The following is a 27,953-nucleotide window of genomic DNA, read 5'->3' as shown; positions in this document are numbered from 1 at the left end:
AGAGGAAAAGGGGAAAATAGGTGTAATATAAATAAATATATATATATATACATATATATATATATATATATATATATATATTAAATTATATTCGATTTATTCGCGCGCGGCGACGTAATAAAATGGGTGTCCTCCCTAGGCAAAATCGACGTCCTGGACGCGCCAGCGCAGTCCGTTTTGTCATCCGGGTAAAAAACGCGTCAAAATTCAAATTTCACAAAAAATCGGGTAAAAAACGCGTCAAAATTCAAATTTCACAAAAATTCGACCCGCGATCCATCGTTTCAAAAGGTTAACTCGAGCATTCGACAAGTAACAGTGCGAGCGATGCGAATCGTGGCGATCGGACGTGTCGACCCTCCGAATTGCGAAGTTTGTGCGCGCGGGAGTGCGAGTTGTGCAGAAGGCCACCCTAAAGCTCAAAAGGTCTTATAGGGATCCCTTTTGAGTTTCCTCATGTTGGTTCTGCTCTTCTAAATGCTAGAAATCGATACCACACACTTGAAACCACAAAAGAGTACAGAAGCGGGTTGAATTTTTTAAAATGAGGCGGGTCCCATTTCTAAGGTTTTAAGATAGTCGAAGGGAGATCCCTAAGGCTAGATCCTAAACCCTAAGCGGAAGACTAGATCTCACTAAAAATGAGGTCAACAGTGTGTAGGGGCAATTAAATTGATGAATAATGCCATGAAGTTGGAGATAGTTGTGTAGATGGTGTGATATGAATTCTCCCCCTCCATCAGTATGTAAGATTTTGATGTAGTTGTTAAATTATTTTTGAACCATTTTATGAAATGAAATGAGTTTATTTTTAGTTTTGGATTTTGCAGCCACAAGGAACACCCATATATAACGAGAATAATTATCAACATGAAGAGATAATTTTTATAGCCTTGAAGGGACATAGTAGGGGCAGATCCCCAAACATCAGCATGAACTGATTCAGTAACAACTCTATCCTACATAATTACAGCTGCATTTCTCTAGCACTACCGTAACTACCTTCTGACTAGTAGGGCGTGAGTTGCTGTGGCTATGTCTGCTTCTGGCAAAGGAGAAGTTGTGGGTGCATTGGTTGTACCTCGATGGGTTGGATATTTTTTTCCTCGGTCGCAAGTGGCAACATTGTTAACGGATTTAGATGAGTACAATGCAACGTCATTAAGGTTTGATTCCTTGGCAATTTCAACAAAATGTTGTTTTCTTTGTTGTAGAGCAAGCAATTGAGATCATCGAGCTTGATTGGTTCAGATCGCGTGCTGATAGCTGTTTTGAAGGATTGATAGGAGGCTCGTAATCCGTTGAGGGTGTGCAGATTTTGGAAGTAGATCCGAGATCGAGGATATAGGGGTGGATTGTTGGTGAAATAGTGGAGTATATGGCTGCTGATAAGTTTTGATCAACTAGTTGCCAAGTGAGAAATTCCAGATTCTGAATAGGCTGGCCATTGGAATAAGGTATTTGAGGTGGAGTGGGGTGGCCAAACCATCCAAAAAGCTATCGAAACCATTTGCTTGGAATAGTTTTTGCATTTGGGATTTCCAAATATGATAGTTGTCAGTGGTGAGTTGAATGTGAGCAATGTTTTTGATTTTAACATAAAAAATTTTAGAGAGGAAGGTAGGGGAACTTCGGCCATGATTGGGGAGGAGAGTTTGAAGTTGGGTTAGTGTATGAAGAGAAGATAGACATTTGTAGGAGGGGAGAAGAGATTATAGGGGATTGGATGGCAACCTTGCACTGATACCATGAGAAGTTTTGCACATCAACTCCATTGAAGAAAAGCTACTGATGCTGCTTACGTGACAGGAAAACAGAGGAAAAAATATGCAAATTAGCTAATAGACATTCCATTCAATGCCCATCTATACAGTAAGTGCTTGTATATATTCTATGTAAGGTTAAGTTGACACTTGAGTGAGGTATATAATTAAAAGAGGTGGAGAATCATGATATTGCAAGTAATGGAGCGGAAGATCCTGCTGTCAAAAGTTAGTTATGGTAGTGGAGAAATGCAGCAGTAATTATGTAGGATAGTGCTGTTAGTGAGGACTATTTCTATGTATATATATATTTTCTCCTAACCCTTTCTTTTATGTTTGGAGGGTCATCTTTATTCTGTATTTTCTGGATCTAAGATATGTATGGATTTTACATTCTCTGCTTTCATTTTTTTTCACATCTCTTTTTTAATGCTAATAAGATTTGGACATAACTTACAAACAAATCTGAAATCAACACCTGCTACCGTCGTTCTTAGCATAAGGTGTCACATTATAAGGAACAAGAATCACGGTGTCATTTTTTCGATTCAAGTGTCAAATATACAATATTGCAGCAATGTTTGGACTTTTGGTGTAATACTCATGTGAAATGAATTCACAATGCTCTATTTGGTGTAATTTGGAGTTATTTATATCTATTTTATAAGAAAATTTGAAACTCTCATTTAGTTCATCTTATTTTGATCAGGTTCAATTGGAAGTATCAGGTCTTGACGAGCCTTCAATGGAAATGCATCATCGATTGCCTACTCTAAAAAAGGTATTCATTATTCTAGGTCCTATCTCTCCAATCTCATGTGATACGTGCAATGTTTTCTGATTGGTTGTTCATTTCAAACAGATATTCCTAATCAGATTCTAAAGTTTGCAAATTCTGAGATTTTTACTTATGAGTTATAAAATAATTTGTTCTTTTCAGTACTTGGGCATAAGAATGCTCCGTTTGAATTTATCTATTTTGCAGTTCAAATTCTATTTACCCAATTATCTTTCTATTGTTCTACTCTTAAACTTATTCCTGGATTAACTTATCCTCAATAGCCAAAATAGATACTCTCGTCTTTTATCGTCTTTTATTGTGTTTTCTTTTTACCTTTAATTTATATAAGTTGCACATTTATGCGCTGGAACAGTATACTGAGACTGCACAGCTATTTGCTTTGGTAAAAAGTTGTAAAAATGTTGAAGAAAACAGTTTGTACTTTATGTAGAGTTCAAGTTTTATTTATAATAAATCTCACTTATTTCTTACGTACTTGTTTTCATCCCAGCATGCTTAAATGATTGGGGCATTTACATACATAGTACATAATTTTTATGCATTTACACATCTCAAACCTAAACTTTCATATTTACACACAGCACTCAAATCTTGATTAGCACATAAAAAATAGCACTATTGCCACTTTTTAAAAGAGAAATACACCTTTTCATGCATAGGTTTAAAGTAACAAAATGTTATGTATGCGAATATGAACTTTTAGGTGTGAGATATGTAAATACATAAAAATTGTGTGCTAGGTATGTAAATTTTCCTAAATAATTTTGTAGACCCTATGCATGAATTGATTGTTCTTTCTCTGCCTGCTTTACTAAAGTAGGAATGCAACATGCTATTTTCTGTTCAAATTAAATTGTTGGCTGAATTCTATTCTGCAGTTTTACCATTTTGTATCATTTGTATCAACTGACAAGTTGTTTGAGTTTTTGCTTTTATTGCCTCATCCAGTGACTATGCTTTACAGTATATATGCAGATAAAACACGATCATGTTATGAAGGTTGGGCAGAAGATTTATGTTCCTGTATCTGTTGTAGAGTCAAGAATATTGAAGAGATATGACACCATTCCAACTGCAACGCTGCATCCAAATGCTGATGAAATTGAATATTTGCGGAGGCTTGTTATGTATAAGGCATAACCATTTTCTATGTTGTTTTTGATATAGGTTTCTGTGTATTTGGTCTCTCTAAGCAAGGAAACTGTACATTCTGCTTATTAACATTTATTAAATACTTAAAATTTCAGGATTCTGCCATAATCATATTAAATAAACCTCCTAGAGTGCCTGCGAAGGTTGGTTCCATATGCGAGCTAAGAACAACTTCCATACTATTGTATTATTGGATCTCTTTTAGCTATCTTATGAAATTCTTTTGGTCTTTTTTGTTCTTTTGTTATGTTTTGTAGGGGCACTTGCCAGTTCATAACAGTATGGATGTATTAGCTGCAGCAGCTCTTTCATATGGGAATGAAGAGGGTCCCAAATTGGTACGTGCAATGTTATCTTCTGAGCTTTTTCTACTCTAGCAGCGGAGTCTATTTGTTTTTAGAGAAATGGACATACATAGCGCACAATTCATATGTTTTTACATATCTCACACCTAAACAGTCATAGTTACATACATATCGTATTGGTTCTTTAAATCTATGATTGAAAATGTGGATTTCACTTTTAAAAAGCTGTAATAGTTCTATTTTTGATGGGATATTAAAGATTTGAGTGCGATGAATGCATAAGAATTGTGTGCTGTATGTAATGATGCGTCTAAATCTCTTGTTCATATCAGGTGCATCGGCTTGACAAGGAGAGTAGTGGGTTGCTGCTGCTGGGTAGGAAAAAAGAAAGCCTTGCGATGCTTCATTGGCTGTTTACTGATGTTAATCATGCCAAGACATCTTCTCAGGTATAAATTAATACTTGTTCTATCATCATTATATATGTGCAATAATGTTTTGATTCAGTATGTGATTTGACGAGGACCAAAAGTAAAAAAATATCTAATATTTTGTGTTCTTGCCCATCAAGTTGTTTGATTTGAAAGTGTCTAACATACTTTTCAATGTCTAGTAATGCACAATAATGCAAAATTCTCATGGGCACTATTTTAAACATAGAAATTATGAGTAAAGATGCAACTAAATATACATGAACTTTTATGAAAAACAACTTGATTGAAAAGTAAATTAACACGGTTGTGATGTCCATTGAATTGCAAATAAAACTACCACTTTTATATTGTTAAAGTTGATGTTAGGCTCAAACGCTCAACCACTAACAATTCACAAATGTTACGTTCTTTTGTCAGTTTCATGTCTATAAAAGAGAAAATCATTTTGAGAATCATCATATTTGTCATAAGCCTGAATAGCCAACCGTACAGTTTATGTAGAATGATAAACACAAGAACTGAGTATGTGTGTATGTGTGTTTGTGTGCTTGTGTTGTAGGGTTAAATTTTTCTTAAATTAGTTATCTGCATATATTAACTGATTCTATATATCTTCAATCTTATGTATGGATCCTGTTTTTATGTATTCAAGGATCCTGCTTTTATTGGGATTAGTGGTTGGCCTTGTTGCAAGCATTTCATCTCCTTGAGAGCTTGTGGATTCTAATGTTATCCTCTACTTTTATTTCTCGAGTTAGCTCGAAATGATGTTTTATCTCTTTCTTGTCTAATATTCAGACGTTTTTGAATTTTGTGGTTTTATTTGTGATGTTTATTCAGGTATGGAATTATGCTTGTGAAAGAACAATGCAACGATACTGGGCATTGGTCATAGGTTCTCCCCAAGAAAAGCAGGGGGTTATCTCTAGGCCTCTCACTAAGGTATTTTACCAACATTTCTGCTCCAACTTCTGTTCTTCTAAAATGTGGATTGATGGACTTCTTTTTTCCCAAATATATTATTATAGTTATTCCCAGACTTATTCTGACCTAAAGTGATATTTTGAATTATGAAATGTATAGCGTAGGATGAACCATGCTAATTGCGGGGAAAATTATGCGGTCATTCATAAGTTTTTTATAATGTTTTCTTCATTCCCAATTACTTTACTATTTGTAATGCCGGAACTAGTGGGAAGAACACTATAAACACAAAAAATAAACTTTTATTAGTATAGAAATAAGATTGCAACACGACTCAAACAGAAAGGAAATAAAATAATAAACAAATCTCTGGTTAGGGTTGTAGGAAGAGATCCGAAGGCGGAAGCAGCGTTGGCGGGGTGGTAGGGAAAGGAGGGGGAGGCCCGGGGACGGGCTGAAGGTGATGGCCTAAGTGAGTTGGGATGTTGTTTGATTGATTTTTGGTAGGTGGAAGAGCAAGGTTGTGTGGGAAGTAGAGGTGGTGGCAGCTAGGTGGAGGGATTTGGGGTGGTAGACGGCTAAGGGGAGTGGTAGAGAAAGGTCAGGGAGAAGGAGCAAAGGAGATTGGAAGTATACTACACCACTTCGGAGCAGGATACAACCAAAGTACCTCCTGTTGTCGGATACAACCCTAACAAGTGGGAAGAGACTCCACACATGAGATTTGAAGTAACACCACTACAATTAACTCCTGCACACAAGGGATAGCTATTTATAGCCTCCTACTACTACACAAAAGGAAGAGGGGTGAGAAGGTAAGAAGGAAGAAAAAAAACTCTTCTCAGAAGAAGACGGGTGTGGCAGATACGCGAAGCAACTCCTTGGATCGCAAGAGTTCGCGATCCACCTCCCCACTCCGTGTGAGATCGCGATACTATCCCCGCCTTACTGTTCCCGCTAAGCTTTGCGGGCCTTCTGTCCCACGGAATCGAAGCGCTCCACTTTGGGATGCATTCAACTCCCACACTTGGACGCTGATTCAACGCTTGTGTCAGTCTCCGGAGGTTGGGGAAGTTTCAACCTCTTTTTTCGAAGCTTCAGGCTCTTCAAAGCATGACGTCAATTTGGCGACGTTGAACCTGGCTGAAGTGTTGTAGTCCCCAGACAGGTCAATTATGTAAACATTGTCATTCAGCTTCTGAAGTATTTTGAAATGTTCATTTGCTCTTCGCTTAAGCTTCCTGAATGTTCCTACGGGAATTTTTTTTAACCGAACCCATACGAAGTTACCTTCCTGAAATGTTACTTTCTTCTTGCTTTTATTTACATGTGCATGATATTTGCGGTTTTGCTTAGCAATCTCCTTGCCAACTTCTTCATGGAGTTTTTGAATCTCATGAACTCGTTCGGTGGGTTTCTTGCTGGTTTCCAAGGATGGTAGGAGCGACACCAATTCTAGTGGCGTGAGCTGATTGTGTCTGTACACAATTTCGAGAGATTTCATCTAGCAGTTTGGCTGATGGATCAGTTCTAGGCAAACTCAGCTTAGGCTAGGATAAGATCCCACAGTCTTATGTTTTTTTCCCACGAAACATCTCAGGTGATTGCTGAGGCTTCGGTTTACTACCTTTGTCTGTCCGTCCGTCTGCGGATGAGTTGTCGAGCTGAACTGAAGTTTGGTATCAAGCTTTCCCCATAGTGTCCTCCAAAAGTGGCCGAGGAATTTGACGTCTCTGTCTGAGGTGATGGTGTTAGGAATTCCGTGCAACTTCACGATCTCTCTGAAGTATAGATCGGCGATGTGAGAGGCATCAAGTGTCTGGTGATACGGTACAAAGTGGGCCTTCTTGGAGAATCCGTCTACTATAACCATTACGGAGTCCTTGTTCCTTTGGTTTTTTGGAAGTCCCAACATGAAATCCATGCTGACGTCCACCCTCAGTGCCTCTGGTACTGGAAGTGGTGTGTATACTCCGACGTTCTGAGCTCTTATCTTTGCCAGATGACACATCCCGCATTACGTGGCGTGTTGTCCAACATCTCTTGTTAGTTTTGGCCAAAAAAAAATTGCTCTCTTACTAGGGCGAGGGTCTTTCCCTACCGAAATAACCTGCTAGTCCTTCGCCGTGGCTTTCCTGGACATTGACCTCCCTTAGTGAACACCTGGGAATGTACAACTGACTATGGTAGAACAACTATCCATCTGTGCAGTAATATTGCCCTGTTGACTTTTCCTGACATTGCTCCCATATGTTTTTGAAATCTTTATCTATTTTATATATAGATCCCTTATGACCTCGAAGCCCATGAGTCGTGCCTGTATGGATGTGATCAATATGTGTCGACAACTAAGTGCATCTGCCACGCGGTTTTGGCTTCCTGCCTTATGTTTTAGCACAAACTGGAATGACGTTAGTAATTCCACCCAGGCGACGTGTCGTCCCTTTGTTTTGCTTTCACTGTTGAGGAATTTTAGGGTTTTGTAATGTCTAAATAATGTAAACTCGTTTGTCAATAGGTAATGACTCTAGTGCTCCAGAGCTCTTACAATGACATAGAATCCTTTGTCATAAGTTGAGTATTTTATTCTGGATTCGTTCAATTTCTCACTGAAGAAAGTGACAGATGTCCTCCTTGGCTTAGTATTGGTTTGATCCCCACGTTGGAGGCATCACATTCTACCTCAAAATGTTGGTTGAAGTCAGGTAGCGCTAACACTGGTACTCGAGTCACCTTTTCCTTCATTGTGTTCAGTGTGTCAAAACGGCCCTGGGCTGTTGCTGCCCAAGTAAACTTCTTCCCTTTCAGAAGTTCAATAAGAGGGGAGACAATAGTGCTGAAGTTTTTAATGAATCTTCAATAGAAGGATGCTAGCCCCAAAAATTGCCTTAGCTTGGTGAATGATTGTGGTACGACCTAACTGATAATGACCTCATCTTTACGGGATTCATCTGAATGCCTACACTGGACGCGATATAACCAATAAAGCATATCTGGCTTGTCATGAAGTGAGATTTATTCGGATGGGCATATAGTTGCTCGACTCGTAGTACCTTGAATACTGCCTTCAGTGGATGCAAGTGATCCTCCTTTGACTGGTTGTAGACTAGAATGTCGTCAAAGTAGACAACAACAAATTTTTCAGTGTGAGGTTAGAATGCTTGGTTCGTTAATCTAATAAAAGTGTCAGGTGCGTTCGACATGCCGAAAGACACAACGATTCACTCATAAAGTCCGTCCCGCGTCTTGAAGGCAGTCTTCCACTCTTCTTTTGGCCTCATCCGTATCTAATAATATCTGCTGCGCAAGCCTATTTTGGAGAAGATAGTGGCTCCATGTAACTGGTTTAGGAGATCATCCAAGTGGGGTATGAGAGATCGGTATTTGATGGTAATCTTGTTGATGGCTCGAATGTCGATGCACATTCGTCACGATCCATCCTTTTTGGGCACCATATGGGTAGGGACTGCACACGGGTTGGTGATTTCTTGGACTAGCCCCCTTGCGACGAGATCCTGCATTTGTTGTTGTAGTTCTTTGTACTTCGCCAGTCTTAATCTGTAGGTTGGTCGGTTTTGCTATACAGATCCTAGTATAAGGTCGATGACCTGTTGGATGTCCCTTAGTAGCGGTAATCTCTCTAGTAAGCTATCAGCCATAACATATTGAAAATCTTGTAGCAGTGGTTGTAGTAGTGTTGGTACCTCTCTTTCCTCGCTTCCTTCTAGGAGGACTAATGCTAGTGCTATAGGGGCATCTCTAACCGACTGCATTAAAGTAGTATGAGGAACTAATGCTGTATTTGTATCGCTCCAGCCTTTTGCATCCTTAGCAAGCAGTAAAACGATACGTTTCACATCCTTCTTGAAAGACTAAGTGTTCTTGAACTCGTCGTGTTGATTCTTTCGATTAAACAGGTCTTCTGAATAGAATGTGGCAGACGTTCGTATGAACCACGTCGCAACATACCTGTTCGTGTAGCTGGTCTCTGATGGAGAAATCAACTAGACACTGTTGATCCACATGTATCCCGTTTCACCTCTTCAACCAGATAAGGTAATATGATTGAGGATGCTTCTATGTGTCCAATCCTAACTTTTTCACTATGAGCGTGGACACCACGTTCTTGCAGCTTCCACTGTCGATGATCAGGCTACAAATCTTCCCTTTGACGGTGCTCTTAGTGCGAAACACAAAAAATAAACTTTTATTAATATATAAATAAAATTACAACACGATTCAAACAGAAAGGAAATGCAATAATAGAAGAATCTCCAGTTAGGGGTGTAGGAAGAAATTCGAAGGCGGTGGCGGTGTCGGCGGGGTAATAGGGAAAGGAGGGGAAGGCCGGGTGGTGGCTTGGCTATGGGATGGTGTTTGATTGATTGTAGGTAGGCGGAGCAGCAAAATTGTGGGGGAAGTAGAGGTGGCGGCAAGTGGGGAGAGAAGTCTCAAAGTAGTTAATGTCATGAATGTCTCTAATTTTTGGCATCACTAATCGAGTTTTGTAAAAAATCAATAAATCAATTTAGATAGTACTTAAATTTAAAGGCCTAGTGACAAAAAATGGGATTAACTTGAAGGGTATGCATCCTTATCTCAAGCATGATGATCAAAATGAGCACTCATGATACATTCATCATGTGATTCCTAATAGAATTGAGTAGTCATTTTTAAGTTTTATGAATACAGACAACTAATAGAGGTAGAGGCAATTTGATGAAAAAGAAGATAAATAATCGAAGAACATGAAAGTAATTGCGAGTTGTAGATCTCGTGTTTGAGGTGCATAAATGTCTAACTATAGTAGATGTGGTAAAAGGAAGTACATTAGGAGATATATGAAGGGTCAACAAGTATAAACCTGAAAAGGGGATGGAGATGCGCTAGGGCAATGGGTTTGAAGTGGAATAGCAAGAGAAAATGTGATTATTTGAAGCAAAATGCTAGTGGAGGGATGCCTTAAAAGGGAATATCGATAGAGACATAGAGTCAATGTGTAGATGAAACACAGCACAAATAATCTTCCCCAGAACCTATTAGTATACAAAGATACACTTAATGGTATAAGTGGAGTATTTATCATATATCTGGCTAAGAAAGTTGACAAAAACAAGCACGACCAAAAACTCGAGGAGTAAGTGATTATCATTTTGTGAAAATGGCATCTCCCATTCATATAAAATATTAAGATACATGCATTATCAATATGCTGCTGCTTATGTTTATCCACATCATTTTCTTGGGATGTATATTGACATAATAAAGAGCTAGTAATGAAAACTCAAATGAATGGTCCCTAGGGTTTGGACTCCATGTATTTGAATGTATTAGGTCAAAAGGTGTAGTAATATGAGGAAATATGGATAGATGAGATGAGACAAAGCGGTGTTTATTATGTTCAACATGCTTTACATTCAAATTTAGAAACATAAAAGGTAATATGAGTGAAACTCGAAAAATGGTGTGATGTAATGTGGTTAAGATGACAATTCCATTGATACGGTTGATAAGGTGAATAAGTGACGGAGAATACGGTGGAAATATCATTAACAAGATAATAAATGCTTCCAATTTCAAAACCTGCACAGACTATTTTTTCATGTTTATATCATTAGAAGTGCAATGAGAATGATAAAATGTTACCAAGCAGTTGCGGAATTTGATAAGAGGATTTATAGAAGGAAGGTTTATAAGAAAATATGGAACATGTAAATATCGTCTAAACTTATTAAGGAAGCATGGATAAATCCTTTCTAGAGACAGGAGAGAAAGATTCATCAATAATAATGATTGGCGTGATGAATATATTAACAAGTGATGAAAATAAATTTTGGTTATCTATTCTATGAGAAAAGTGTGAAGAATAATTTCATGCAATATTGATGGCACGACAAGGTGTGAGCGAGTGTTGCAAGCACTTGCTAGCATGGGTTGGGCAGTGGCAGTAGCTTTGGGAGTCGTGAGTGTGTGGATTGTGAGGGAGTTCTTTACGATAGGGAGCGGTCTCTAGTGGGTTTGCGAGGGGTGGGGGTGGGTGTGTACCGCAGGATCATATATTCTTGGAAGATTTATATACATAGTACTCAATTCACATGGATTTACATATCTGAGTCTAAACTTCTATTTTTACAAGCATGCCACCTTACTTATGCATGAAAAGGTGTATTATATTAAGAAGTTAAAATAATAGTATTTTTTATCCCATAAGAAAGATGGTGGCATAAATGTAAAGAAGTAATGTTTAGGTAGATATGTAAATATATATTAATCTTCCTTCTATGTGATCATAGGTGCTTCTTAATGATGGGAAGACAGAAAGAGTCATGCTTGCCCATCCTTCTGGCTTGGATGCCTTTCAAGAAGCTATAACCGAGTACCGCATGTTAGGACCAACCATTAATGGCTGCTCATGGCTGGAGCTTCGTCCCCTTACTGGCAGGAAACATCAGGTCAACGTTCTTTGAGTAAATTTATTCTCTACATTTTCTAGATGAAACATTACATGCATACCACTCAATTCTTTTGTATTCACATATCTAATGCCTAAACTTCATTTTTTTACAAACATGTCACCTTTCTTATGCATGAAAAGGTGTATTTCACTTTGGTATTTTTTGTGTGATATGAAAGGTTTGGGTGTTATAAATGTAATAATTAAAGTTTAGGTGTTAGATATTTAAATACATAAGAATTGGGTGGCATATATGTCAATGTTTGTTTAAACTGCCCCTTTTACTGACTTTTCTTTCCAAAGCTTCCATCAACTTCAATGTTTTGCAAATCTGAAGCATGCCCAAAATTCATCTTTTCTAAAATGTTTTGTGCAGATATATATGTAAAATTTATGTCAAATATTGAGAGCAAAAGCATAATAGTAGATCAGCATATACATTGAGTGCTACATCTTGCTACTGCTGTGAATTTTATTTTGATTTGATTGCGGAGAATTCTTACCTCTAGTTACTCTGATACTTGGATAGTTGAATATACAAGGGGCGTTTGCATGCATACCACTAAATTTCTTACGTATTTACATATCTAACATTTAAACTCTCATGTTACATGTATGCTTGTCAAAATGGCTCGTTGTTCATCATGAATTTGTATTCGACTCGTTAAGTAGCTCGTGTTCGATTCATTTGTTAAGAAAACAAGTCGAGCGCGAAAAATTTTTTGTGCTCGATAAATAAACAATTTGTTCGTGCTCGGCTCGTTTTAGCTCGAAATAATTATATATATATATATATAATTGATGAATATTATTTTTAAATAATTTATTTGACCCCAAGGGAGCAAAGATTTATAATCAATTAAAATTATTAATTTAAAAAAAATATAATGAATATATATTAAATTCTATTTAAATGAATATTTTAAAGGTTTAAATCTTGCCCTTACTCTTAATACCCCATGGCTGCGTGACTAGGGTTGTCAAAATGGCTTATTCATGAACAACTCTTGCTTGACTTGCTAAGCAAACGAGCCGAACACGAATAAACTTTTTGAGCTCGATATATATACGAGCCGAACACGAATAATGATATTTTATAACGAGCGGAACACAAGCAGAGCCTGAGCTCACTTGACTCGGCTCGTTTATACCCCTAATTGCATGTAAACCATTTAAAGCTTTAGCATCACATAAAAAAAAATTATCACAATCATTATTCTTTTTAAAATGAAACACACATTTTCTTCCACAGGCTTACGGCACCAAGGTTTTGTAATTATGAATATCAGACTTGGATGTTAGATATGTACGCATGTTAAATATGCCTCCAATAAAATATCCAAAAACCTGAAGCTCCCCCCCTTGCTAGGTATTTCCACCTTTCCGTGAAAGAAGTCCCACAACAAAATCTGTGTAGCGTGTTTCTTTCATGGGTCATTTACATACATACCACCCAAATTCCTATGAATCTACATATCTAACATCTAAAAATATCACAATTTTAATTTTTGAAATGTGAAATACATCTTTTCATGCAGAGATAAGGTGACGCATATCTAAATATTGTATGCATAAATACTAAATGCATAGGAACTTAGCGGTATGCACGTAAATCTTCCTTTCTTCATGGAGTAAAACTTCGGTTTCACAACATAACAATCCATATAATTGCAATGATTTTCATTCTCTTTCAGCTTCGAGTGCATTGTGCGGAAGCGTTAGGCACGCCGATTGTTGGAGATTACAACTACGGGTGGTTCGTGCACAAGAGATGGAAGCAGATGCCTCGTGCAGACTACGAGCCGTCGACCGGAGCTCCCTATAAGCTTCGGCGGCCGGAGGGCCTGGCTGTTCAGAAGGGAAGTGTCCTGTCCAAGGTTCCCCTTCTTCATCTGCATTGTAGGGAATTGGTGATCCCCAATATTGCTAAATTCTTAGGCAATTCCAATGAGTGGTTTGATGAGGGAAATCCATGGTCTTCTAACAAGCCTGATGTGCTCAGATTTGTGGCCCCAATGCCTTCACACATGAAGATTAGTTGGAATTGTATGTCTTCTTTCCTGGTATGATATGTGTTTTTTATGTTTTATTCGGGGTTTTTACCTACCAAACCCCAAAAATATTGAATATGACGTATTAACCCCTCAAATTTTAAATATAATATTTTAATCACTCAAAATTTTCACTCAACACCTTCGTCGATGGCTGAAATGAAAAGAAGTTAAAATGTTATATTTAAAGTTTAGGTGGTTAAAATGTTATGTTCAATATTTTGAGTGGTTGAAATGTAAAATTTTATTTATTTTGTGATATATTTATTATTTTTTATGAAGATTTAGTTTAGAAAAATGATCGTGTTTTTGTTATATATTTTTGTTCTTGTGTTTTATTTTGCACATGAAGAGGAATGGTGGGGAAGTTGTTTTGTAGTTTTTGTCTGTTTTTGCAAATTGAGTTATTGGGGGTCTTATGTTACCAATTTAAAGAAGCAATGGATCGCCATGCAAAATACTCTTGTTTGATTTAGTGTTGATTAAAAGCATGTATTTTTTGACTTGGTTGTATTTGTAATTATTTGATTTGTTTTGAAATTAGTTTATATAAACTCTTCACACACACACACACACACACACACACACAGCAGGAAAGGAGTTGCTCGAAGATTATCTATTTTGGGTCACCTGTTTTTTGGTTTTGATGTATCTTTTCGTTTTTCCTTATTTTTTTGCGTTGCGTTGTACTGTAAATTTTGGAACCCCTAGGATTATAAAGTATTTTTGTTTTTTCGTTGGGATCTTCCATCCCTCCCTTATTTTGTAACCTTTTTAAGTTTTAACGCGAAAGAAGCCATGAGTTGCTCTTTTATTATTATTATTATTATACGTATCTAGAGAAAGACCTTCAAATTTCTAACAAACTATCCAACCAGTTAGGCTCAAACAGCTCCAACATGAAGAACCATTATGATGGTAGAAAGTATAACCCCATCCTTAGAAGTGAATACTCTTTTTCTTGTAAAAGCCACTTGAAATATATATGTTAAAATTGAGGTTTAGGGGTTAGATATGTAAATACATAAGAAATAAGTGGTAAGTTCGTAGATTTTCATATAAATTTTTTCTTGAAAAAACTCAATTACCGTTATGCACAGATTACTTCAAGCATTGAACATTAAGTATTTTTTATTTTCGAAAGTAAAAAAAAAAATTAAAAAATTTAAATTAGAAAGTAAGAAAATAAGTGACCAAAACCACCCATAAAGGACATTTACATACATGCCACTAAATTATTATGTATTTACACATCTAATAGCTAAACTTTTATTTATACATGCAATGCGTTTAAATCTTTAAAATCTTTAATTCTATATTAAAAATATTATTATTATTATTAAAGTTGCAATAAAGGAAATATAAACATCCACGCTAAGATGAGGGTTGGCATGAAAGAGGATGGTGATTGGCGTAAGACGTATGCAGCGCTGCGTACGTCAGAGAGGTTATTCAGAGAGTATTGGAGGGTTATATCTGCGTCATCCCCCCTGTAACCCCCCCCATACCCTCTGAATAAATTCCTTGACGTACACAACGCTGCATACGTCTTACGAGCGCAAATTTTTCTCTTGGCGAAGCGTTCTCCTTCCCTAATGAAACTCTCCAAAATATTTGTTTTGATTAAGAAAAAAACATTTAGATATATAGCACACAAGTTTTATGTGTTTACATATTTCTCACCTAATTTTTTATATTTACTTGCATCTCAATCAAATCTGCAGTATCTCATCAAAAATAATAATATTATCATCTTTTAAAAGTAAAATATTTAAATTCATGCATATCTATATATATATATATATATACCTTTGTTATGTACCTTTGTTATGATAAATTTTATATTTGAAGAGGTAAATGAGTCTTATGAACGTAGATAATAAAGTTTAGGTGATTGATAAACCTTTGTTGTGATAAATCTATATTAACATGTAGGTATATGCCCACGAAAAATTATTTTTTTTATTGTCGCTCGCCGCCAATTGCCCGCCATGGCTTCTCGGGGGAATCGGAGGAGCACTCGGAGTGACCACGAGGAGTCCGACGAGGAAACAGACGACGAAGATTACGCAACTGTCGATGAGGAATCTGAAGAGGAGTACGAGGACACGGAGGCTGCTGGGGTGGAGTCGCCGGAAATTGTAGCATTGGCTGCTCCGGCGGGTGGAGGAGATGGAGTGGGAGGTGGGGTTGAGGATGAGGGGGAGGAGGAGGAGGTGGCATTGGTGATGGAAACAGGATGGAGTATAGGTCGAAAGCGAGAATGCGAAGAGAGTAGCGGCGTCACTGAGGGACAGTTACCGGCCGATTCGGACCCCTCTTGCCTTCCAAGTTGCCCTATTTGCCTCGTTCCCTGGACTCCTGATGGTGCTCACCGAGTGTGGTGAGGTCCCAGTCCCCTCTAGCTGAACTAGTTCATGTAGTCTCATGCATTGTGATCTTACCCTGGGCTGCTTAATTTCTGTTTGTGTTTATTGTCTTGATCAATGTTATTTCTTTTATAATTGATTTAATTATTTAGCTAACTTATAAATCTTGCAATCATTCATGTGAATTTTAGTTAAAGAATATAAAAGTGGTGAAGGTGGGATTTTTGAAGTGTTTGGCAAGCATTTTCTTCATTGTAGTGTTGTGATATGGGGTGACTTGGATTGTAGGATCAAGCTGATTTCGCCTCTTGTTAGCATTATTAGTCCAGTCTTTTCTATCTATAGGGTTTGGTGAAATGGTAATGCCACACATGCTTTCCATAGGTTGGCTAATAGTTCTATGTCGTGCTATTAGTGCTTGATGATTATGCTCTGTGTGCAAACTAGTGGATAGTGGTGTAAGTAAGCCAAGCTGGCTCGAGCTCGACCGTTAACTAGCTCACGGGTCGAGCAAACTTGTCTTGGTTCGGCTCGTTAGCTTGCTAGACTGCTCGACTAGCCGATTGATGGCCACGTCGATGCCTTTTCTGGTGAATTGTCGTGATATGTTTATCTGTTCCCCAATTATCGATTCATTATACAGTGAACTCCCATGATAATTTGATTTTCGGATTGAGTTGCGGGCTAGCTCACTAGCTTAGTGTCATCATTGTGAGTGGAGCTCTTGAGTTTGTCATTCGACTTAACTTGAGCTTGAGTTGCATTTTGATAGATAAGCTAAGTTCAAGTTTGGCTTGAGTTGAGCTTTGCCCGACTCGCTTACACTCCTAGTGCAAACTAGGCAACCATCTCTATGCTCCATTTTGAAAAGTTAATATTCATGAGAATGCAACAATTGGGTTTTAATATGCATCAGAAATGCTTTATTGACTCTCAGGTTAGAAACTTTCGAGGGGATGAGGATGTAAATTTAAAACACATTTAGACTGATTTGTAGTTGAAAAGGTGAAAACTTCAGAGAATCGCAGGGCAAGAGACAAGATGGGAGTAGTAAAGAGTTGATGAGAAAAACTTCTAACCTTTGTTACGTTTAGAAAATTTTTTTCATAGGGATCAATGTAAACCGATAAACAATTAGATACGTCTTCTTTGGATTTTTTTCATTATTCTTGTCAAATGCAGTTATGAATTTGCTTTAATACTTAGGCGATAATATGGATCTATCAACTCAAGATTTGTATGCAAGATGAATTGGGAACTAATATGATGCTATGAGGAGGAATGAGCTTGAAACTTAAAATGGATTTAGGATGCTAGATAGTGATCTTAGCACTTGTGTTTGAACAAAGTTTTTAGTTGATCTTGGTTCTATGGTTTTCGATCAAAAATCAAAATTGTGTAGGTGAGGAGCTTAAGTAATTTAAGTAATTTCTTGGTCAAATTACAAATTTGCTGCAAATTTAGTCCTGCATATTTGTAGGGATGAATGTCCAACTGTGATACCTAGTATAAGAGCATAGCAAGATTGTGAAGAATCCATTCTAGAACAACTTGGTGAAAATCCCAAAGCTATATTCAAAGTCATTGTTAGGTTGTTGAGAATGTCAATAGTAAGAGAATTGCAGATATTTAAAGTTGGCAAAGGATATTAATGATGCAAGGAAGCATTTTTATTATCATTGTCATCATTATAAGATTTATATCATGGAACAGTCTAATTGAGTTTTTGAGCCCATCGTTTGTCAATAGTTCTTATGAAGAGTTGCATCAATTGTACTCTAGTTAAATGCTCTTAGAAGTTTCTAAAATGGCACGAGTGTCATATTTATAAAGTAAAGAACACCTCTGAAATAAATCTCATTCTGAAATCATCTAAAGCTAAAAACATATGAACTTTTGGTTGTTTGTTGAGGGCTTAGGATCATGCATATACATTTGGAGAAGACTATAGTTTAAGTGATTTGAGAAAAAAAAAACAATATTTTATTTAAATTTTTTTTTGCATTTGAAATAGGTTTTAGGTGATTTTTTCAATTGTAATTCCATCTTGTTGATCACCAAAGGTAAGATGACAATGAGCAATGTTATATTCTCACATCATTAAAATGATTTGAGCTCTTTTTTCGCTACTAGTAATCAGACTAGCAATGCTCTCATTAAATTAGCAAGGATAATAAAAGTTACCCTTTTTTTATATTGTATAATGGCTTTATTAAAGCATTAACTTCTCGAAAAGTATGCACATGAAGCTTGCAATCTTGAAGGCAAATTGTGTGACATTGATATTTTAGCTGTGAAACAATGCTTGCTATTTTTTTTTCATTTAGATTGGTGCTTGGCTCATGTTTCCACTTTAGGAAATATTATTATTATTACACTTTTCAACACTCCTTCATTGTACTTCTCTATTATTCTATTTTACTTCTTCTATTTCCCATTTTGCTACTAAATGATTCTTTTAGAGTATCTTACATATCGTTGTCATTCAAACTCTTAAACTTGATCATTTGAGGTATATTTTGATACTTGTTAATAATTTAGATTGAACAAGAATGTTGAAAATGTTTAACTAATCCTTATTATCTTCATTTTGAACTAGATATTGCTATGTTCACTTTTGGCACAACCATTTTAATTGTAGTCTTAGGGTTTGTTTGGGGCAGTTGCAGCTTATTAATAAGCTGCTGCGCAGTAGCTGTTACAGAAAGTTGCTGTGTAGAAAATGCTTCAGATAAGCTGATCGATTGTTTGTTTATTACGATTTGAAAGCAGTTGCACAACTGTTTCTAGACAAATGATCATTCTGCCCACATGTAGTTATACTGTTTCTAACATAACTGTCATAGCAATATATTTGATACTTTAGAAACAAGTATTCACTTCAGAACAATGCAAAAAATAAAGATATACACCTCTCTTAGGAGTGATTATCATCATTACTAAAATAAAAAAGAATACTATAAAATAAGATTAATAATATGATAATATTATTTTTAAAATGAAGACGGCGTATGTCACGTGCCAAACTGTCCTCCAAAGATACTATCATTTCTCGATTACTCTCGGTGGTAGAACTGCCAGTCTGTCCGCTCACCGGAAGAAGTCACACTTGTTCGTGATTTTCTATGGAACCTGTAGAATTGCCTCCCGTAGCTATGTTTCTGACGTGACGTGAGCAGAGAACTCTGTTATGCGCAGTGACATAATACTCTTCGTGAGGTCCCTATAATCCTTGAACTCTTATTTTTTGAATCCTTCAAAAGACAATTCATTAGTCATAACAAAAGTATAAATTGATAAAAGAAGTAATTACTTATAACTTTGTGCAGTCATAAGGTCTCAGAAAATTCAGTATGCCAACCAACGTATATGTTACTATAAAAAAATAACAAATCTTACAAAATAAGGGTTCTTGGTTATCCTTAACCCACATAATACTAAGCTCGTGTGTCACATATGCATGTCGCCAAAAAAAATCATCCAAAAGAACCTCAAAAGCCCTATCACAAAAAAAAAAATGGAGAAATTTGGTTGCTTTCAATATTTGGTTGCTTTCAATAGGATTTCACATGTGACACCAACTAATACCGACATTCAGACTATTCAGAAGAACCCAAGGTCTAACGTCTCATCATGGAAACCAACCAAAAAATTTATTACCTGTCTTCTAGAGTAATGAAGATGACGTCGACATTTTATTGATGTTCACTGAAAATTATTCTCTCAAGCTTTTCCTAAAGAATTTTTCAAAGCAAATCTATGGGATATCAATGCACAAAATAATTTCTACTACTACACATAATACAACCATCGCAACTCACAACACATCCACTACTAGCTAGAGCCACCACCCCAACCCACAACCAATCACACAACCACAGCACAACCACCATAATCCACAACACAACCACCAAATAAATTCAAATAAAAGCTAATGTTGGATCATTGGCAGCTTAAAGTTAGCAAAATATACTCTGAATTTATTATTGTGGGGTTGTGTCAGAATTTATTTGCAGCTTTTTCCTAGATATAATAAAGATGATGCCTACATGTTATTGAGAATGATCACTAAAAGTACTCTTTTAAGCGTTCCCTAAAGATTTTTTCAAAACAATTCTCACCCAACCACCATAAAACACACCATAGCTACCATAAGACACCGTAGCTACCATAACACACGCAACAAAACCCACAAGCACGAACACCACAACCACCCCAACAATCCACCACCAAAAGCAGCAACAATCCACCACCCCAACAAACAACCACCGCCAAATCCACAGTAAAGGGCATCACTAATGAAAAACCGCAAAGAGAACAACCAATCAAAAACCAGCAAGAGAACAATCAATCGAATATCAACCACCAAATAGAGCTCAGAAACCATCGCAAAATCATAATGCCGGAGAAAATTTGGAAGAGAATAGAGTAGGCCGAAGGGCAGGAAAGGATCCAAGAAAATACTAAGCACAGCTCACGGACCAGACAGGAGGAGGCGACCAGGGAAGTTACCTCTAGGGTGACGAGAGAAGGAAACTCGGTCGCCAGAAAGGGTAGGAAGACGCTTGGCTCGGTCGCGATGGAGGGGCGGGTGAAGCTTGGTCGCGAGCGGGTTGGGTAGTAAAAAGAGGCAAGACAGTTAACCGTGTTTTGTCTAAATTATCAAAAACGCTAGCCAAACACGTTTTTCAAACGACGAAAAAAATAAATTACCGCGGCTTGGAGCTGGGCCGCGCGAAATAAGCGGCCCCAAACAGGCCCTCAAGATCCTTCTCTCTTTACACATCTATTTTATATATATTTTTTTATTCTTGTCTAATTAATTAAAAATGATCCATTGTGGTAGTCTTATTTCTTCGACCTATTATAATGTTCTAATTTTCTTATATTTATTATGTTTCCTTAGTAATTGTTGTATTACCATTTTAAAAAAAAAGAAAAAAAAATCATTCAAGAATTATTTGTACATCCACCACTGCTGCCATGTATCATTTATTGATATGTTATATTGAATAACAACAAGCCTTTATCCCATTAAGTAGGTTTGCTACATAGTGAATGTCATATTTTTATTTAATTCTAATAAATTAAAATAATTTCTTATATAATATGCCCATGTCTTTCTAGGTCTACTTCTGCCTTTCTTAACATAAGTCAAATCTAAAACATATACTTTCTTAACCGGTTCATCAGATGGTCGACTTTCAATATGACCAAATCGTCTAATACTACTCTCTCTAATTTTATCCACCACTGGAGCTACACCAACTCTATCACAAAAATATTCATTTGACATTTTGTCTCGAAGTTTCAAGCCACCCATCCACCTAAGGATTCTCATCTCGGCAACACTTAACTTTGTTTTATGCTTCTCTTTTAATGGTCAACATTCAACACTGTAGAGCATTGCAGGTCTCACCACTTTCTTATAAAATTTTCCTTTTAGCCTAAGCGATACTTTTCTGTCACACAATAGACACGATGCATTCCTCCACTTCAACATCTAATAATGGACTAGAATTCTACTAGCAAAATCCCCATTTATATCACCATCATTTTGAACATTCGAGATATGCTGTATTGAACGTATTTAAAAAATTTGTGGAGCATGCTTCTTAACTTAATTAGCCATTTTATCTTATATATAGTTTGGTTCAATTTTGATAATTCAATTTGAATATCTTAGCAACTTAATTATGAAAATAACAATTCCTAGTCTTTCAAGTTCTACCATCATGCAAACCCACCGGTTGTTTTTTACTTGTACTCATTATTTTCTTTTTTGATTCTACCAGCACATCTGCAAATAGCATCATATGTCATATAGTTTAACTTTCCCTTGGAATTTCTTAATGTTCTTCAAAGGAAAATTTGTTTTTTCTTAAGGGAAAATATATATATTTATGGTTTAATAGACCCGTTAATGTTCTTTTTATATTGATATATTATATGCATGTTCACATGTAAGTTTTCAAATTAGAATTCATATTTTCTTAAATGCTTGTAAAATATATCGTTATGTAATATCTAATTTAGTTAAGGGGTTGTTTGATTCAATGCAAAATTAGTGCATTGCATTTTTCTCTAGTTCATTTTTCAACTTTTTTAGAATGCATTGAATTTAAGTGAATTATACTAACACTATTTTGTGCGAAGTGTTGTTCACCATCATTGCATGCCACTTGCCTATTGCTTCTGGCCATCTCCTGCCCGCTACCCGCCGCTGCCACTGCCATCCTGCCAGTTGACTACCCTCCCCCACGTGCCACTAGCTACCTGCTACCCTCTACGGTCGAACTCACTGTCGGCACTGCTAGCCCACTAGCCCAACACTCGCTGTCGGCGGCTGCTGCTTGACTTCAACAACCAATTGCCACCACCACCCTCTTGTTCGTGACACCTTCCACTGCCCATGTCCGTTGCCCCTGCCACCACTGCTTGCTGGGCATGTTTCATTTTTCTACAAACCAAATAAGAAAATGTGAAGTCTTGTTTTTATTTTACACTGGACCAAACAATTTTAAAATATTCCAAATACAATACATTATTTTTACACTGCATTTTTTTTCAGCAAACCAAACAACTCCTAAATTAACTCCATTATGCCCCCTCCTATGAATTACATGTTTAGTTCACACTTCTCTTCGCGAAGTTTTTTTTATCGAGCAATTTAATTTGAGGAAAATAAAATCTAACCACATTTAAAGTTCCTCATTAATAATTTGCTTAATAAGATATAACATTTTAATAATCTTATGCATCTCTTACATTTATTTTACATCAAACTAGTCACTATAAGACACGTTCTTTGACAGACATATTCTCAAAATACTATGCTTTCTAACTCGCACTACAAGCTCTCTTGGATTTACGCTCAGCTCGGCTTGGCCGAGTTAGACCACCTGTGCACCGTTGAAGATTCACAATTGCTGCTATATTTTGGCATTAGTGCATGCAGATTTAGCTCCTAATCTTATGCATCTTTTTTTTATTGCTATATTTTGGCATTATTGCATAGACCCAATTGAACCTACCCACAAGGGTGGTTCCTCAGCATATTGTAAGCCTTCTACACTCTTCCCTAACGTATATCAATATGATCCTTAACGTTACGTTTTAATGAAGAGCAAATGACTGGTGGGGATAGAAGGCCTTCGAATTAGAAACTCTAATGCATATGTGCCGTAACATACCATTTCAGATATGTTAGATGTGTCATGACATCAATATGATGTGAACACCTGGCTTTTCCTACACTTGGGCTGCTTTAGGGCTATCATTCTTGATCCTTTTTGCATGTAGGGATATCATGCTGTCCTCTCCAGTTTTGCTATAGCTTGATGTAGATTTCTACCCTTTCTTTCACCTTTTACGCCGTGTATTGAGATCATGCTACAATTACTATTCTAGCTTTTGATTTCAAGCCTTTTCTTTTTTGAAGCTGCACTTATAGCTATTCACCATTCTTATTTTCTTACAATTGTTGTTGTTGGGCTAAATGATAGAGTTCTTTCCTTCGTATCAAATAACCATTTTCCATTATTTTTCCATCATATCCAATATAACTTTTTCATAAATATCCATTCACATATATGGGCAAACCTACTCTCATCTACACTGAAGTGATCTAAGAGGTTTTTGTTACTTTTTATTTTTATATTTGCAAGTCCTGGTTAGCCACTACAAATGGGTTAATATTTGATGTCTCTTCAAATGATGTCCTAAAAAATCCTTGCTTATTTCTTGACATAAATAGGTTTGGTCATAGTGTGTTGCTTCGAAGTAAAACACAAAAGAATTCAAATTTCAAGTTAAAAACTTTGGCAAATGTCTTACAAATTTTTGTTTACATATTCTATTATCTATCCTAAAACTTTTTCATGCCAGCTTGGGAATTGGGACCTGATGGCTTATAACTAAACTTTTGATTTTTTTTCTTGAACATTGTGATAGTCGACATCATTGGGTTCCAAAATTTTCTACTTTTTAATTTCAATATGACATTCATAGTCAAATCCATTTGTCATATTGTTCATGCTTAAAGAGTATTTATTCAATTTGCATTTGAGTCCTTATGGAGTTTGAAATATATTTTCTTGTTGTTTGTCACTGTTTCATTTGTTCATGTTAAACCATGTTTTTTTTCAGAAATTTCATTTCTTATAAATTAGGGGCATTTAGAATTTGTTCAAAGACATCTTTTTATAAATAGTACGACATGGTAATTTGAAGAGATGATCATCGAATTAGTAAAAAATTTAGATGCATATGCTGTTTCCTCCCTAATGTTGGGCCAACGACTTAGACTTTTTTCTTTTTCTTGTATTGTTTGCTATCTATTTATAAGTTTTTTTTGCTGTAGTTTTTGACACCTATTTCTTATAGTTGCATTCCTTGTGGGCATGTTTATGGTCGATCTTGCTTAGAAAGATGGATGAAACGATGCAAAAAGAATGTAGCTAAGGTATGTAGATATCACTGAAGTGGATTTGGTTTAATCTGAGGCCACATTGTAGAATATTTAGAAAACACTGATAATTTTTTATTTGGCTTGAATGGTTTATTCTGCAGTGCCCTCAATGTAGTGCAAGGTTCAAGCAAACTGAGATGATTAACTTATATGCTCCGCTAATTGCAGTCTCTGATACTGACCTAGAGAAGGTTAAATTTCATTGGAAGCTTGAATTTTAATTTGTGTATTTTTTTGAGATATAATTTGAGGAACTGTTTTGTTTTGTTTTGTTTTTTTTTTCTTTTCAGGAAGTGCTCTCTTTACGGGAAAAAAATGAAATCCTTAGATTGGAGGTGAGTTTTAGGAATTACCTGAAATCAATATTAATTGTTTGTGTGTCAATGTGTGTGCTTGTGTTTGGTTAGTTGTTAAAGCTTCTACCTAATTTATCTATTTTATAAAAGTTTTATAATGGTATAGTAGAAGTTAGTAGCTTCGAAATATCAAGTAACTGTTTTAGTTTTTGTAAAAATTAATATAAAAATGGTGATGGTATTGTTGTGTGAGCCTCTAACAAACTTTTGTGCTTTAAAATATACTGCATTAATCATGCCTTCAACTCTAGGACGTGTGATATTTTTTATCTTTTGAATTTAGAGGATGTTTGTAATCAAAATAAGTAAGACTCCAAGGGCTTAAACTTTCTTAGAAAACATATGATGCTCAAGTTAAGAACTATGCTAGTTAAGAATTCAGGTTAGCCAAATTTAAGGGTGGACTTTTGTGAATCAGTTATCATTTTCCTCTATTTAAGGTCTAAAGTGATTGAGCTCAGGTTTTCTAAATGTTGAGCATTTTATTACTAGAGTGCACAGGGAGTGAGATTGAGGAAAAAAAAAACAACTAAAGGTTATCTACACACCTATTTAGAACCTTTGCTAGGAGCGGTCCTAGCATTAATGAAATTTATTGGCGTAGATGTCATTTTATTTGTGCCTTATTGATTTTGATTATTTTAGTGGAGACAACTTAAAAATGCAGCTTTCAAGCACTTCAGAATACTAATTAGATCTCCTTAATTCTTAATGTAGGGAACAGCATGATGCATTTGAAGCATGTAAGGTTGGCTATTTTTTTTGGGATACTTGCAATCTTCATTTTAGGATTGGCATGCATCTTAAGGAAGTGAATTGAACAATGTTAATTTTGTCGGTCTGGATTTAGATTGACCTGCTGATGGACTTGAACAATTATGGATGATTGAGCCAATCTTTTGTTGATTTAACCCTTTCATCCCTTTAGTGACAATGAAGTGACAATAATCCCCCATTGACAACTTTGTTGACTGCTTTGGCTTCAAGTCAAGATGACTTATTGGGTAGTGATGGCAGCATTCGGAAATAATGAAGGAGAAGATCACTCTAGATGCTGAAGGGGAGAACAGTAGAGGCCATGAGGCTGTATTATAACTTTAATTACACAACACAAAAGATTATTCATGTTTATTTAGTGCCACATGAACACAAAGTGATTCTTCCTCTTAGATGGGACTTTTGGCGACTGATAGAAGCATTGTTAATGTTTCATGTATTTTGATGGGTTAAAAGATTGTCATGTCCACTCATTAGTTGCTTTTGGCTGAGTCCTTAGCTTCATCATTAACTCTTATACTTGCTCTATGCATGTGAAATATTCTATGCGATGCTCTTGATCGCTTTTTTTGTAACAAATATTGGGTGGAGTCAAAGTCATTGAGTAGCATGCACCGACTTTTCTAGTGAGCTAATATTCCTTTTAGTACTCATGTATTGTTGGTATTTTCTTGGTTCTTTATTGCTATATCATCAATTAAAGATTTGACAATTAACTCATATTTGAGGTAATAAGCAATGCCTTATTGCATATTCTTGAAGGGTAGAAGATATCGGCTGATGTATCGATCTAATCTAGTAAGAAATAAAGGTTGGATGATCACAATATAAGATCAAACAATTTCCCACTAAAAGAGTGAAAAATAATTCAATGTTGAATTCCACCTTGAAATAATTTACCTAGAAGTTCAATAAAGAAGCGGTCATGGAGCAACTCTGCTTCCCTTTGATAAATCCCAAAGATATTGTAATGATCGTTGATGATATGTAGTTTTTTGATAAATTAATCACAAAAAGTTACCCTCTTTTGTTATTACAAACTATTGTGGGTGAGAGTAGAACTGGGACTTCACATTTCTCTTATGTTGTAGGGAAGCTTGAGCAAGATTTTATTTTGACATGCTCATTAGAGCTCAAGGACACTTTATAAGGATTGATTGAAGGCATTTCAATCCTATTTGGGGTCAGATGACAAAGCAACTGATTTGCAAAAGATTTCTCTTATCATGGCGAAGCCCTTTTCCATGCGGAGCTAAGCGTCTCTTTGAAGAGATGTTGAAGCTCCTTCCAGAGATGCCCAATGAAAGTGGCCAGCTAGAATGTGTAGCGGGGGAGGCGACATAGACTCCCTTTGGACCAGTTTGGAATTTAAGAGCGCAAGAGTATGGTGAGAGAGGAGCTTTTCTTGTCTAAAATACTGCAATGAAAAGAACCCTTCACTTGGCCTGATATAATGAAGTTTGGATCTGCTGTTGAGCTGATTGGATTCTATTAGGAGTGATGTAGTTTGATGTCAATGATCGGTAAAGTTTCAAGCATTTGAGGTTCGTTGTAGAAACAGTTTCCTCCCTCATGCTTTTAGTTGTAAAGCCTAAGGGGAAATATTTCACTTATAGTTTTGGGTGTGTTTAAACTTGGTTTGGAAGACTTAAGAGAGAACTTTCTTGCTATTTCACTTGCTAGCCATTGTCGGCGCTTAAAAGAGGAAAAAGTTAATGTTTGGGGGTCGCCCGTAAGAAGCTGTCGGCAGCCGGAATCGAAATCCCGTCGCCCGCTTCGAAAGGACTTTTTAATTTACGTATATGTATATAATTTTAGAAAAATATGAAATCAAACTGACCTCATATTTTAAACAGTTTAATTGAAAGAGCGCTCTACCTTAAATCTTGTATCTATCCCGAGGGATAAACACAAGACTTGAGGATGAGACTCAATCAAATAAACTAGGAAAACATATGACGTCCGTTTGGGTCTGCGAAACCGTTTTATTTGCCGACAAGTTCCCCTATTTAATACAAATAATTAAATAGAGTTTATTTTAAGCTGGGTTCGGAAAAGCTTCCTATAAGGGCAAACCCCTATAGTTAATTACATCT

The 27,953-nt window shown here is 36.3% G+C and overlaps 2 protein-coding genes across 4 annotated transcripts in view; both read left to right on the top strand.

The window, feature by feature from the left end:
* The window catches only part of LOC110029613 (RNA pseudouridine synthase 3, mitochondrial), a 31,889-nt gene extending 17,252 nt beyond the window's left edge, over positions 1-14,637 (top strand). The window contains exons 2-10 of one of the 2 annotated variants that reach the window (XM_020731982.1): positions 2,473-2,544; positions 3,541-3,699; positions 3,813-3,860; positions 3,975-4,055; positions 4,355-4,471; positions 5,297-5,398; positions 11,674-11,832; positions 13,529-13,897; positions 14,479-14,637. In XM_020731982.1, the coding sequence (XP_020587641.1) occupies positions 2,473-2,544; positions 3,541-3,699; positions 3,813-3,860; positions 3,975-4,055; positions 4,355-4,471; positions 5,297-5,398; positions 11,674-11,832; positions 13,529-13,897; positions 14,479-14,532 (1,161 nt within the window). In that variant the 3' untranslated portion in view covers positions 14,533-14,637. Of the gene's footprint in view, positions 1-2,472; positions 2,545-3,540; positions 3,700-3,812; positions 3,861-3,974; positions 4,056-4,354; positions 4,472-5,296; positions 5,399-11,673; positions 11,833-13,528; positions 14,148-14,478 lie in introns of those variants that run through there. The other variant, XM_020731983.1, reaches the window with a different exon arrangement.
* A 1,198-nt stretch (positions 14,638-15,835) lies between these two features.
* LOC110029601 (E3 ubiquitin-protein ligase RFWD3-like) overlaps positions 15,836-27,953 on the top strand; it is a 73,598-nt gene continuing 61,480 nt past the window's right edge. For both annotated transcript variants that reach the window (XM_020731956.1, XM_020731957.1), the window contains exons 1-4: positions 15,836-16,268; positions 24,640-24,718; positions 24,826-24,915; positions 25,015-25,059. In XM_020731956.1, the coding sequence (XP_020587615.1) occupies positions 15,877-16,268; positions 24,640-24,718; positions 24,826-24,915; positions 25,015-25,059 (606 nt within the window). In that variant the 5' untranslated portion in view covers positions 15,836-15,876. The remainder of the gene's footprint in view (positions 16,269-24,639; positions 24,719-24,825; positions 24,916-25,014; positions 25,060-27,953) is intronic.

Source organism: Phalaenopsis equestris, unplaced genomic scaffold (assembly GCF_001263595.1).
Source record: "Phalaenopsis equestris unplaced genomic scaffold, ASM126359v1 Scaffold000598, whole genome shotgun sequence".
NCBI classification, from domain to species: Eukaryota; Viridiplantae; Streptophyta; class Magnoliopsida; order Asparagales; family Orchidaceae; genus Phalaenopsis; species Phalaenopsis equestris.
Note: the sequence above shows the minus strand (reverse complement) of the source record. Positions and strands in the feature narration are given on the sequence as shown.